We start from the raw sequence: 14,964 nt of genomic DNA, 5'->3' as shown, positions 1-14,964 counted from the left end.
AAGTATACTCGTTCATTTTTTTCTCATTCAGTCACATTTCCTTTCACTTTGAGTCACTCACTCTTTAGTAGCCCTAGGCCAATAGTGAATATCTCCATGCAAACATCTGATGTGGACGCAGATGCATAACCAGGTACCAGTGCACATAATGGATGTCTTGCTAGAAGCACATCTCCATCTGGAACCACAAGTTACATGTAAAACACACAACTACAGAAAGGCAGACAGTAGATGATAGAGTATCAGACTATCTCATAATGTAAAATATTGACACTTTTGAATCTCATGATCTTTGTGTTACAGAATGTACAACATTTGGATATAGGTATTTAAAACAAAAGAGCCCCTATTCACCAAGCCCACCAGTCATATCTACAGCATGCACTTAAAGCACATGACTGCCCGCAAAGAATTCAGGAAACTGTAGTTCTGTTAAGGGTAAACTATGGTTCCCATAATTCTTTGGGGGACATTGTGAATGTTCAAGTAGTAAAGGTAAAGGTAAAGGGACCCCTGACCATTACGTCCAGTCGTGACCAACTCTGGAGTGTTGGGAATCAAGCCTTTATCAGGAGAAACTGGCCACTCTCCAGGCACCCGGCTTGATCTCCGGTTGACCTCCCTGTCTGCATTCCCCAGCAGGATACAGGCTAGGTCGTGATAGGCGATCCTTCTCAGCGTGAGAAGAACACACACCCTCTTTCCTGCCCCCCCCCCCCCGGGCAGGGGAGATAGACAGAAACGTATTTACATGCCTTTATTTCTGTCTTTGCAGCGTTACAGAAAACACGTCTGCTCTCTTCAAACTCCAACAGCCGAGAGACAAACTCCTCCTGTACTTCCTGTACAGCTCATATTACACTCTGAGCTAATTCCGGTGCTTCGCACTGTGAATAGACTGTCCCTCTGTTTCCCACAGAACAGTCCCAACATTCCCATTATGTTTTGCTTTCAAGCTACCAGTTCGCGGCCGTATTGCTTCTATATCGTAACATGGAGTTGTGGCGTGCATCTCGCTTTACTGGCCGAGGGAGCTGGCGTACAGCTTCTGGGTCATGTGGCCAGCATGACTAAGCCACTTCTGGCGAACCAGAGCAGTGCACGGAAACGCTGTTTACCTTCCCGCAGGAGCGGAACCTATTTATCTATTTGCACTTTGATGTGCTTTTGAACTGCTACGTTGGCAGGAGCAGGGACCGAGCAATGGGAGCTCACCCCGTCACGGGGATTCGAACCACCGACCTTCTGATCAGCAAGTTCTAGGCTCTGTAGTTTAACCCACAGCGCCACCCGCGTCCCTCAAGTAGTATAAATGTGCTTTAAATGTATGGGGCAATATTCAATGGAATAATTGTGCTAGTGCAAAAATTACTGGTGCAATGGGACTTCCTTCCTCTCTTCCTGCTGTGTGTGCCCCACACCATCCCCAAATTTGCTCCATATATGGAGATGTGAAGGTAAAAACTCTGACCCAGGCATAGGCAAACTCGGCCCTCCAAATGTTTTGGGACTACAACTCCCATCATCCCTGACCACTGGTCCTGTTAGGGATGGTGGGACTTGTAGTCCCAAAACATCTGGAGGGCCGAGTTTGCCTATGCCTGCTCTGTCCATTCTGAAAAATCAGAGTGGGTGAATCCTCTACCGTGCTGAAATCTAGGGACTGCAGGAAACTTCAAAACCTAGAAACTGTTCAGAATAAAGTTCTTAGGACCATTCTGAGAACACGTTTCTTAGAACCAAGTCTCCCAGAGCCATAGAAGCCAAGCTCAGTTCCTCTCTCATTGACTCCAATAATATAGGAAGATTTCTCCACCTGGCACACTTTTCCTTTCCCCTCTCCTCCTGAGCTGGGGATGGTTTGGGTGCAGTTTTGGTCGTGTCCTGATGTAGCTGTTTGGTGTGTTTGAATTGCATAGTGGGAGGTTAGTATACCATGTCTGTATACTTCTCCCCATGCCACTCATGCCTCACCTATGACCAGGCCAGTGCAGAGCTTCTCTGAGGCCCAGGGTGGGAGACTTTTTAGAATAGTTATAAACTCAAAGCAAAAAGCAGGCAGTCTCTGGTGGGGCCCCCAGCCTGCTTAGCCCTCCAAGGCCTGGGGAAAGTGTACCCAGCTGCCCCCTCTTCCTGTGCACAGGCCTGTCTATGACTTCTATTTTCAGGGGTCTGCAGGGAGAACTTTACCGGGGAAGCATTAGCATAATGTGTGGAGGCACTTCTGCAGGAGTGGTTTCAGCAGCAGATAGAGCCTCCACTTCAGAAGACTTCAAGAACTAGTGAATATAGGATTGCACTGTCTATGGCGGAAGGATTTTACAGCTGACAGAAGCCCCGGATTGGTTCACAGCCTTCTGAAAAACTTGGCAGTTCACACTGTACTTGAGCAGCTGACACTTTCCCCTTGATCCCAGTTATTTTGGAAAGGACATTAGTGTTTACAGTGTTCAGGTCAGTCCTCCATCCAGCATACTCACTGTTTAATAATCAACCACTTATCGACCTAAATGGCCTTTTGTGTGTGTTTGTCGAGGAATTGGATCAAAGGTGATGATAATGAACAAATTAGGTGAAGGGTTATTTGTCTCTTTCACTCAGTCAAAGAAACTGCCCCTGTGGAGCTTGGGTATATTGAGCCCCAAGTGGCATTTTGTGTGGAGGTGTTCTGATTCTTCTTTCAAAAGCCCCTGTTAGCAACAAGAAGAATTCAGAACTTCTCTTGAGGAGGAAGAGCTGCAGGGTATATAGAGAGATGAAGCAAGCTTAAACTAGTTCATAAAGAGTGCTGTTTATATCCAAAGGTAGCAGGGAAACAGGCATTTCCGTTATCTCTTGTTTCTAACCAAAGATAACAGCAACCATCCAACTTGTTTGCCTGCTTTAGAAGAGGCTAAAAGTCATGTTAAAAGGCAGCATTCCCTGGGTTAAAAATAATCTTTTCTAGATAAAGACTCTCCTTGCACTTATGAAATTGAAAGCTGCTAAGAGCCATCCAGTAGCTGTTTTAAATATACAGTAGGTAATATTCACTGTTAGTCATACTCAGAATAGACCCATTGTCCATTTATTTCAGTGGGTCAACTCTTGAGTATGACCTAGCTAGATATTTGTCAATGTGTTTTGATTTAAATGTGGAAAACAAGCAGTTCACTTCTACTTTCAAAGAACTGCAGGGGGGGGAGGATGCTGGCAACTAAAAAGAGGGGATCTAAAATAATTTATAACATTTGTACCCCACTCTTCAGCCAAACAGGATCCCAGAGTAGCTTGTTGTTGTCATTTAGTCGTGTCCGACTCTTCGTGACCCCATGGACCAGAGCACGCCAGGCACTCCTGTTTTCCACTGCCTCCCGCAGTTTGGTCAGACTCATGTTTGTAGCTTCGAGAACACTGTCCAACCATCACATCCTCTGTCAGCCCCTTCTCCTTGTGCCCTCCATCTTTCCCAACATCAGGGTCTTTTCCAGGGAGTCTTCTCTTCTCTTCTCATGAGGTGGCCAAAGTACTGGAGCCTCAGCTTCACGATCTGTCCCTCCAGTGAGCACCCAGGGCTAACCTCCCTAAGAATGGATGCGTTTGCTCTTCTTGCAGTCCATGGGATTCTCAAGAGTCTCCTCCAGCACCATAATTCAAAAGCATCTTAGAATCAATTAAATAAGACAGCCCCTGCCCTCACTTACAATCTATCCCCCCCCCCAGTTATAAAGATGGCATGTTTATCTACTGTACTTAAATTGAGTACCTATCTGTGTGTGTGTCTAATGAATTGAGACATAAACTAATGACAGCATAACTAAAACACTTCTGGCGCAACAGAACACTGTGACGGAAACTAGAGTACACGGGAACGCTGTTTAGCTTCCTGCCACAGCACTACTGAAGGCTACAGTACCTATTTATCTACTTGCACTGATGTGCTTTCAAACTGCTAGGTTGGTTGGCAGGAGCTGGGACAGAGCAACAGGAGCGTACTCCGTTGTGGGGATTTGAACCACTAACCTTGTGATCGGCAAGCCCAAGAGGGTCAGTGGTTTAGACCATAGGGGCAGCCGTTCCTTATAAGTAAGTACTCCCAACTTCTCATATATATAAAGGACTAATCTGAACGAGTGGTGCATTACTGAAAAACAGACCTTAGGGTTATTGTGTATAGCTCAACAAAAGTGACCACAGTGAATGCCAGTGGTGCAGATGGGGTAAAAAGTGAGATATCAAAATAAAGATAATTTATAAAAATAATATCCAACGCACCGGAGCACACTGTCCAAAAAGTAGTGGGGAGTGTTGTAATCCTGATCCTAAACTCCATTCTAAAAACAGTCTTATTAAACCCTGGCTGAGAATGCAGTGTCTTCACCCTTTGACAACACTTTTCAGCCTGCCTTGCCCTTGAAATAAGAGGAGGGGACCGCTCCATTGTGCTGATGGCCTCAATCCCAGGCACAGCCGCCACAGTGAAAAGAAGAATAAGAAACAAACCCGCTCTGTGGCCTCTTCAGCTCCTGCCAGTCTTCTTGCCCTTGACAGGCCAACTGAAAGCCATGGTGGGAGGGGGAATGAACAGTACGCCGTGCCATCGCCCCTCGCCAATAGGAAGCAAGCAGACTCTCGCGCGCAACCAATAGAGGCTCAGAGAAGCCCTGCCCACCATGACGCATCGCCCGGCTAGGGGGCGGGAGGTGAAAGGCCAATTTGGCTTTAAATGTTGTGGCATTCAGTTCCCGCACCGCCCCCCCCCCCCCGCCACGGCCTCCGGCACTTCTAAGCAAGGGGCCCCTCCCGCGCTTTACGGCACCTCGTTGTAAAGTTAATGAGGAGAAGGGGCGCCGCCGCCGTTTGCGCCAATGGGCAGCCGGGTTGTGATGAAAACGGAGGCGTTACCGTAAAGCAGAAGCCGGTCGTGAAGAGGCGTCTCGCCCTCCGCGCCTGAGGAGCTTGTCATTGGAAGCGGCAGAGGCGACGACGCGGGTGGCTCTTCTTCTTCTCTCCGTCGCTCCTTCGCCTCCGCCATGGCGGCGGCGCTGGCCCGCAAGGCCGCGGACTACGTGCGCAGCAAGGACTTCAGGGACTACCTCATGAGGTGGGCGAGAGGAGGAAGCCGGTCTTTCTCCCCGCGGCCGAGCCGACCTTCGCGGGGCCTTCAGGGCGCTGCTCACCCGCTGCCTGGAAGGGGAAGGAGCTGCGGGCGCGTCTCGCGTTTCGTGGGGTGTATTCACACAGCCTCTGTCTCCGCATCAAAGGGGAAACACGGGCGGGAGGGCTTGGAGTCACGGCTGCGAGTCCGTGTGTGCTTGGCTCGGGAGAAATATAGCTCGTTCTCTTTTGCTTTCTGTGTCGTGTCTGCTACCTGGTCTCCTGTCAGGATTTCTGTTGAGTTGCCGGGCGCTCCCATCTCTGGGTGGTCGTGGTGTGGTTCAAAATGGGCATCTCTTGATCCGCAAACGGGCGAAATCGGGCCTCCCTACGCCCAGGGTGACCCTTGAGGCTCGGGTGGCATTCGGTGTCCTTGGGAACGGGGCCTGCGCGGGGAGTTTGCCGGCTCGCGGTGGAAGCATCCTGCCCGCCCGTTCAGGTGAAAGGTGCGCTGCTGCTGTTGCACCTGCATCCGATGCGTCTATATAGGAAGCTAAATGTCGGCTAGGCTGCTGTAAGGAAGGGGCTTCCTTCTCGTAAATATTCCGGGGGTGGGGGTGGGGAACGGGCCCTGCAGTTTCAGCCTCAGTGTTGTAGGAATGACAACTGCACCTGCTGAATACAGTAATACAGTAATGCTAGTAAACCCGAAGATGGGAACCTTTTTGACCAGGTGGACCAGATCTTTTATATAGATATATATTCCCCACACAGACTTTGAAAGAGGCAGGTCTCATCCACCTGCCAGTCATCAGAGAGCATAATGATGTTTGGTGGGACAACCCATCTGTCAATCACCTATCAGATGGTGGGCTGACCTGCTCAGTCTTGCTTTCTGCAGGAGAAGCAGCTGTGCCTCTACCTGCCTCACACCTGATGTCCACATAGGTTGTCAGCTTTGGGAAAGGTGGGTGTGGTTTAAGGAAGACAGCCTTATGGGCCAAATAGGGAGATCTGGAGACAATTTGTCCTGTGTCTGAAGATCCTCCTCTGCTGTACTGTATATGCTTATCTGGGATTAAATTCTACTGAACATACTGAGACATCCATGGCTGTAGTGGTAATCTTATTCATCTCTAGTTGCCATTTATCCCTTTTTAAGGAGAGGCCCTGTATTCTGCACCCACCTGTTCTCAATCTACTCCCCAGAATAGGATGCAGGCTACTGCTTTGGGACCCTTTGGGTACCTCAACATGCAGAAGAAGGGGATTGAGCAAGTTTGAATAATGAAGAAAACCTGCAGTGCTGTAATGACTGGTGGGAAGACACAAAATATTACATGGAGCGAATTGGATTTAAGATCAGAAATTATGTTTAGGATTAACCATGTTCTAAAGTGACATTGATTTGTTCCATGCAAGTGAAATAGGCTTAGTTGTGGGTGGGGTGCTTTGTTGCTACATGCTAATGTTAAATATTGAGTTCTGTTAACTATGATACAATTGTTAACTATGATACACTACGTGTATAAACATGATGTGATTGCAGAAGAGCTTTATGCCCATTTCCATGGTGACCCCAATCTGTTTTTACTAATGCTGTGCTTATATTGCACAAGATAGAAAGAGCTTGCACAATATACAGATCTTTCCCAGTCATTTGACATTGCTGCTTAAGACAGGGATGTAAGAAATCAAAAAGACAAAGAATCTGTTTAATTTTAAAAGATGATGATGTTTTCCTTAAGTTAGGACAACCACTCCAATTCACACGCTAGTACTTTAATTTAATGAATTTTTATGCCTCCATTCAAAATATACTAGAACTAGCTTTATCATTCCTATCAGTACTTTATTTAATTATACATTTTAATGCTAGCATTCAGAATATACGCTCTTCTCACAACTTTTTACTGTCTTTTACCACCTTTTACCAGCTCGGTCTGGTTCACCTACCATAGCCATTCCAACAACAATATGGTTTTAATTGTATGGTTTATATACTGTCATTGTAAAGTGCTTGGACATTTTTAATGAATAGTGGTGTATAACTACTTTGATAAATAAAAAATAAACCTTAAAAAACCAATATACTAATGATAATAGCAGGAGGAAAACATCTAGGTTAGGTTATTCTATTTCCATCAGCCCATGGAAGAGATTGCAAAAGAATAAAGGGACTGGCTCTCTCTCCCCCCCCCCCCCAGTTGCTCGTGAGTCTTGTTGGTAAGTTGTTCTGTAGCTGGTATAATAAATGTTAGTTCAGCTACTGGCCTACGTTCAAAAACTTATATACACTCTCTCTCTCTCTCTATATATATATATGTGTGTGTGTGTGTGTGTGTGTGTGTGTGTGTGTGTCTATAGGGATCTCTGGTGCAACACTATCCAATTTTTAAATCTTGCAGCTACTAAATATATATATATATTTCAAAGTCTGCTGTACAAACTCTGGTTACCTAGTAGTAAATGAGTATTTAACTTTCAAATGAAGGTTGTCTGCACTACAGGTTACCTCATTTCAGTCCATTGAATTATTGGGTTGCATCTATGCTTTTGCAAACAATTCTCTCCTGTTCCTTACTCTCCATTTTTATTCCTGTAGTTGGGGCTGACTTTGATCTGAGTTGGGTTTGCTTCCCTCTCCCCCACCCCCAGATTTTTAGTTACTCTTCAAATCTCACAGTAGCAATCTGTAATTTTATATTTTTGCCATACAGAAAGTTTAATTGTAGATAACGTATAATTAAATCTCCATGACTATGCCAGCACAGCTTTACAAATAGGCCCATAAAAGTACCGATAATTACAAATACAACCCACAATTACTTTTGCTAGTAATTGTGTATATGATTCACAAGAAGATGGCAACCAGTTTTTGTAAGGCTTCCCTATCTGATCAGTGAACTCCAATTCTTTCTTTTCATTGGAGATTATGGTAGGTTAGTGACTACTTGCAAGTCTGTTCTAGCAGAAACAATGGTTAAATTGTTTTATAAAACCAGCAACAACAGATAACACTTTTATAAAACCAAGCTGAAAAGAAGTGTGCCTACATATGAACATTAACTTCTAGCGGAAGTGAAAAAAGTAACAGGATATGCAAGACAGGCATCAAACATAAACCAAAGGGAGCCATATGATGACAAGAGTTAAGGAATTAGAATGGAGCTTCTTTTTTGTCTTTGTACACATCTGTTTATAAACGATAGAGAGGAAATTCTGGTGTAGATATGCCCATACTGATTTCCTTACTGAAGCAATCTACTTCCAGTGTATCTTCTCAGTTTAAACTTTGGAAGAACAAGCAGGTTACAAAGGACTTTTGGGAGTATGTCTTGAAATGCTTGCAATACTACATTTCTGCTCAGCTAATTTCTGTATTCCCCGGGCTTTCAGGTGGTAATGTTTGATAAGAGACATATTATTGCTCCATAAACTGTTGCCAAGCCCATCCTGGTCATGCTGTTGAGTGCCTATGGTGATCAAATTGATTTTAGTGCTGAAAAGGTGGTGTTGATTTAAAGTGTACTTATTAAATGTTTTTTAAAAGTCAGAGCCTCTTGAGAGAATGGGCAAGATGACTATAGAACAATGAACTGTCCTTTGCCTTGTCGAGCTATGCAAGATTTACTTCATAAACAAGAACCTAGAATCTTTAGTCACTGGAATGGTTTGGGTTTCCTTCTCACATAACCCAAATAGGAGAAAGTGAGATGATTCTTTCAATATGCCCAGCTTATTTAGATGTTCTTGCAGCTGCAAGTGATCTCATGGACAATGGATTCCATGTGACCGGCAAGATAAGTAAAGGCCACCTTATATGCAGCTCTTTTGCAATCCTTATCTGAAATAATATGCATTTTTAAAGGAGAAAGCAGATGATGATCCCTGAGAAAGAAGAAAGGAGATATTTTGATATTGGGAATTTTTTAAACATTCAGGCACGTGTAAATTTTAGGCAAACTAAGATCCTAGATAATGAAGACCTTCTCATAGGGGCAGTTAGGATCATCGTTCTGGGGTAAAGTAAATGAAGTATGTTGACTTGCAAGAGCACAAGGTCGGAGGAATGACAGAATGAAGACATTAAATCGGTGATTAACAGGTCATGCATGGGATGCTGAGAGAGAAACTGTTGCGTGGAATAATGAAGCCTTTTAATTATTTGCAGATACAGGCATAATGGAATATAGTAGCCTGAATTAGGAGTGTGGAAGTTAACTACAATCTCATGGCACCTGCTTGGTGTGCCAACTTTATCATTTAAAGGATTTGGCTTTCATTAAAACAAGTGGAGACCTGCAATAACTCAATGTGCATGGAAGTGACTGTGCAGAAGGAGGGAGGAGGGTGCCTGTCCTTCCCTGTGCTTTCTTCTTCTCATATACGTTCTCCAAATCTGTGAGGTGGCTCTTTTGATGTGACTGGCAGAGGATCCAAGTGGATTCTACCACCATGAAACTTTCAAAAGAGAGAGTGGCATAGTGACCAAAGATAACTAACTTGGGAAAAGGAGGAATAGCGTTTTTGTACCATCCAAGTAATATTCAAAGTATGCCTCCCTAGTTCCGATGTGTTTATATAGGCCTGCATTCTGAATGCATGTGTGGCTGTCCCATTTTTCTGTTTTAGTTTGAAAATTATTTTTTCAGGTGTGAAGCTTGGGGCAGTGCTGCATATGCTGCAGCTCCTTCTAACCTGGTAGCCCATGGCTCTTAAGATAGGCATTCAGCAATTCTTTCAGTCTTCACACTGTGCCCTTATTTAACACAAGACTCTGCTATTTTTTACGGTCCTTTTTCTTTCTCTTCTGTTGCCCTACCTTAAAGCTAAATGGTTATGCCAGAGGAAGACAACTCAGTCATATTTTTACTACTCTTTCCCCCTTTGCAGGTCAGGAGAGAAGCATTTATTTTGAAAATGGGGGCACCATGTCCAGAACCATTGTTAAAATAACAAGATACTGTTACTACATCCCATTTATGCATATAATGCCTCTAAATAAACTTATTGTCTCTATTCATAAAGTTGGATATCTCAAATAATGCAATAACCTTTAGAAAATGTCATGTTGAATATATTTTGTAGATAAAATTAGTTATGGCTCCTTATTTCCAAAGACATGAGAATATAAAACACATTTTAGTGATTTGTTGCTAAATGAGCACACTAAAGTACTTTGACTTTTTTGTGAAGAACTATATGAGGCATCTCTCATATACATACTGAATTTTATTTCATGAAAGCTAATAACTATTTATTTTCTCTTTCATGTACCAATTAAATGATGAAACATTATGGCTTCTCATAACACAGTACGGTAAGGCACCGTCTCTGCTTTCTTTCTGCCAATTGTAATTGTGCTGTTCTTGCTTAGTTATGAACAAGCCTGCACAGTTGATGTGCTGTTCCTCTCTGTAGATGGGTTAGATAAAATATTATTTCTTCTGCTCCATTAGTATCACGCCCACATTCAAATAGCTACCCTGAGATCTCAATAAACTTATCACTTGATACTAGTGTAGACAGAATTGTTGTTCAGCCATTTTCTTCTGAAGATATAACCTGCTTCTTGAAATTGTATATGACATTTGGTGTGTCTGCCTCCCACTGCCAAAAAAGGAGAGGGGTGTATTTAGTACAAGTACTTCATTTTAAAGGATGGATGCTATTCATTGATTGTCAGTATTGTTCAGCTATGACTCTTTCCAGTACATATAGCAACTGCTTAATAATGCAACAAGTAGCTGCAGCTAGCTGAAGGGGTCGCTGCACTCTGAAGTATGTTCAAGGCAATTGTGCTTTTGTGCCTCTCCTCTGATGGCTGCAAAATTAGTTTGTGACTCCCCCAACAAAATAGCAGTGTGTGGGAGCATTTGTTATTTCAGGAAACTATTGAACTGATGATCTTTGTAGCCAGCAATACTATACAATTAAACTCCATATTGAAGCAAAAAGGGTCCCTGAGCCTTTGGTAATTCTCCCCCCCCCCCCAAAAAAAAATAAATCAGGCTTTATTAGTAATTATTAGTAAATCCAAGTGAGTGCCAAATTACGGTAATCCAACTCTCATGCAGCTTTTAAAGATGGTGCTTTCTTACACAGAAAATTCTTGTTGCTTACCTCTTACATTAGCAATGCTAATTCAGCTGGTTTCCCAGTAAATATGGGTATTTGATAATTCCTGAATATCCTATTAAGTAGTCTTAATATATATGTTCAAATAAATACATTTCCCCTTAAAAAACACCTTAGTGACAGGAATCATGATGTGAATTTTGAAGCTTTTTGAGAAGCCTGAAAGTATACAGTACACTTCTTCTTTCTATTCTAAACTTTGGGAATCCACTAGACGAGAAATGACTTTTAGGTAAAAAAAATCTAATTACATAGAATGCTTGCTTTGTCTTAATTGGACTGTCAGTGTAAGGTTATTTCATACATACTTATGTTCTCCTATTGCAGAGTAAATGTACTATGCTAAACATTTTATTTGACTTAATACACTGGGAGAGGACAGACACTTTCACCAACACATTCTTAGTGTGTAAGAAATAAGATGGCTCCTGTTCAGCATTACATCTTGAAATTCTGGTTTAAAAAATATGAAGAAGCAGGGGGTAAAGCATCTTTTCCTCTTATTATCTCCATTATAGCACTTCTGGGGGCCAGTAGCCAACTGGGGACTCCCTATTGCTGCTATTAATGATATGAAGAAATCACCAGAGATCATCAGTGGCCGAATGACCTTTGGTAAGTAGTAAAATCTAGGGATGAAACTAATTCTTAAAGTGTCAGCAAACTTGTTTAGATGTGTAACCTGCATTTATTGCTATTTCTTGAAGAGCTACATTTAATAGTATTTATTGAACAGTTCCACACCTAGCAATGCTGAATAACAAACTACCGATCAAAGAGAAGAATTTAACTGAGATTGTGCAGGCCTAAGGAATCTCTTTGATTCCTAGCTGATTTTCTGAACTACTATATCTGACAGGAGTTGGATTCTTGCAGTCATTTAAAGAACTTGGAGGGGCTGCTAGTTGACATAGATATAGTCCTGCTGAAAGAGGCTGTGAGGCTTATAAATATGTGACAGCATCCGTGGGTTTGCCTATCGCTATTTGCACATGGGAAATACTTGGGAACTACTAAATTATACAACAATGTAGATATTCTGCAGCCTTCAAAAGACAAAAAGCAGTTAATATTTAACTGCTTCAACAAGGGGGTTCCATATTACAATGCTCATAGCTTTTTTTAAATGCCAAAAAGACACTTTCTTTCAGATGATGAGTAGGTGCAACAAACCCAAAACACTTCCATGCCTGGCAATGCTGAATAACAAACTACTGATCAAAGGGAAGAACTGAATTGAGGTTGCGCAGGCCTATGGCATCTCTTTGATTCGTAGCTCATTTTCCGAACTACTGTATGTGACAGGAGTGGGATACTTGCAATCATTTAAAGAACTTGGTTAGTCCCAAGAGAAATGGAGCCAAAATAGACCCACTGAGAAAAAGAGGGAGATAATCACAGTATGCTGAGGGGAACCCCGAGGTTTGTAGAAGTACAATTTTTAGGACGTATAGGCAGCAAAAAAATCCCCCCAAACAGCCCAATGATTACTTAGCATTTTCAGTAGCAAAAGCATCTGCTCCAGTAGTAATTGTAAGATGATGAAATACATATATCTAATTGTCAGTGTGAAAAGAGGTTCACTTGGAATGTAATTGAAATAGTAATTGCAGAAATGGAGGGAACTGCCTAGTCAGAGTTCCAGAATACTCTAAAGTCTTGTTAATTTTACTTTTACAGCCCTCTGCTGTTACTCGTTGACTTTCATGCGGTTTGCATATAAGGTGCAGCCAAGGAACTGGTTGCTGTTTGCTTGTCACTTTACCAATGAAGGCGCACAACTTATCCAAGGAGGACGATTAATTAAATTCAAGTGAGTACACTTTTAAAAAATTGCTGTAACAATAAATGAGATAAACTAAGCAGTTTTTTAATCTCATACTTGTTTTCTTCATAAGCCTTGTTGGATGGAGACTTTTCCTTGAATCAACTTTTTATTTTTATTTTTTCTCTCCTTCACAGCCTGGAAAAGAAGAACTGAGTGCCTGTTTAACAGGGGGAAATGGAAAAGGTGCTCCACAGATTACAATCAATGAATGTTTTTGCCATCCACAGTTGCTGTGTCCAATATTTTTGCATCACCATTTCATTAAAATTCATGGCAACGTTCAATGTCATCCCATCCCTGAATTTTGTAGCCTGCCTTTTAAAAAGAACCACCCAGCAGTTTGAAACATTGCATCAAACATCTTGCCTTACAAATACTGCATTTTTATATTTATTTATTTATGAAATTGTTTAGCATACACACATAACAACTTTTCAGGAGGATAAGAATTGTTCACAAGCTGCAACAAACAGGCTGTGAACCAAATTGTGCATTTTGATTTTAAGAATTTAACAATGGGTATTTGGCAGCCTGGCACACATGTACTCAAGAATGGTGGTTCTGTCTCCTTAAGTGCATTGTAGTTGCCATAAAATAGAGCTTGTGTTCAGAAGCACCCATTCCTGACTGTTTTTATAATTAAATTGTATTATCAGGCTCTACTATCAGCAGTACAATGTTGACTGAAAAATAGTAGTTGCTGACTGACTGCTGACTGATTTGAATGTTGTATCTGTGCTCTTCCATATATTCAGGTCTTAACTCCATCCCCGCCCCCAATAAATAAACTGAAGGGGGAAAACAGAAGTTCATTACAGTTTATGGGCTGATTCAGACAAAATCTGAGAGTGGCACAGGCTACATGTAGGTGGAAAGTAGAATTTTTATAGGATTATCTGTCCTGCCTAAGACCTGCTAGACATCCACACTGCAGAAGTAATGTTTGCATGGAGCCTGAATTGCAAATTCCAGCATTTTAGGTCTGAAACGTGGGATAATTTCCAGGGTCTTATGTACCATATTGTTTGGACCTATGTACCAGAGGAGTTTCACATGTGGATTGTTTGTAAATGTTACATCCAGTGCTTGGATATCCAGTTATCTGTGGTCAGGTTTGCCTAGTGAACAAAATTTGTGTACTTCTACATCTCTATTGTATGTAGACTGCACCCCTAACAGCTGAAGATTCCCACTTGTTGCAAGTATGCTGAATGTTGTGGATAGTCAAGTTCTGTCTGTGTCCTAATTCCATTTTATTTGTCCCATGAAGCTATTACTAGAAACTTTTAAATGTTATTTAATACAAAACTTAACTGCAGACTTAAATGAAGGCTTTTAAGAGTGTTGAAGGATACTCCGGACTACCAGAATTATAAATTTCAGCACAATGTTCTAGTTACTTCCTCCTATAGCACTTATGACTTTTATCAACAATTGTAAAGTACCATGTACTGAGGACATTGAACAGTTTTCTTTTTAGTTCAACAACTTTGGGGGCAGTAAACTTTCTCAGCAGGTGAAGGAGTTACAATATGAAATTAATTAAACTAATGGCAATAAACTGTTTTGAGAAAATTTTGTACTAATGGTTTTTCAGCTATGTTAATAAAAATGGTACTGTACTTGCATTATTGGATTGAACAAAACAAGCTACCATTTATGAAAAATCTATGAAGGGTGGAACTTCTTGTGTGTGAGGTCCATTTCTGTTGTAAAGACTTCCAAGCTAATATTAATACATACGTTGGTAAAAGCATACAGGTAGTTTCTCTTCTTTTCTACTGGCTTGCTAATGTGGAAGTGGGCTGTATTAATCTATAGATTGGTGTAAGGATATAAGGAATCCATGGGAAGAAAGTGCAAAAACAGTCCTTTGACCACAGATAGTGCTAAAGTTGTGATTTTCTACATTTTAGTAG

At 42.0% G+C, this 14,964-nt stretch overlaps 1 protein-coding gene across 2 annotated transcripts; it reads left to right on the top strand.

Annotated features, from left to right (window-relative positions):
• Nucleotides 1-4,728: 4,728 nt before the first annotated feature.
• Nucleotides 4,729-13,034, top strand: MPC1 (mitochondrial pyruvate carrier 1; the record flags this gene model as incomplete). Of its 2 annotated transcripts, none has more annotated exons than XM_083496683.1 (3): nucleotides 4,729-5,087; nucleotides 11,736-11,832; nucleotides 12,898-13,034. In XM_083496683.1, exons 1-3 carry the CDS (start codon nucleotides 5,013-5,015, stop codon nucleotides 13,032-13,034), a joined length of 309 nt encoding a protein of 102 aa, XP_083352809.1. In that variant the 5' UTR covers nucleotides 4,729-5,012. The 2 variants fall into 2 exon arrangements, with proteins under 2 accessions (XP_083352809.1, XP_083352808.1); XM_083496682.1 differs by having other exon boundaries at nucleotides 4,940-5,083.
• Between the last annotated feature and the right edge of the window lie 1,930 nt (nucleotides 13,035-14,964).

Source organism: Podarcis liolepis, assembly GCF_965112155.1.
Source record: "Podarcis liolepis genome assembly, chromosome: 3".
In the NCBI taxonomy this organism is placed as follows: domain Eukaryota; kingdom Metazoa; phylum Chordata; class Lepidosauria; order Squamata; family Lacertidae; genus Podarcis; species Podarcis liolepis.
Note: the sequence above shows the minus strand (reverse complement) of the source record. Positions and strands in the feature narration are given on the sequence as shown.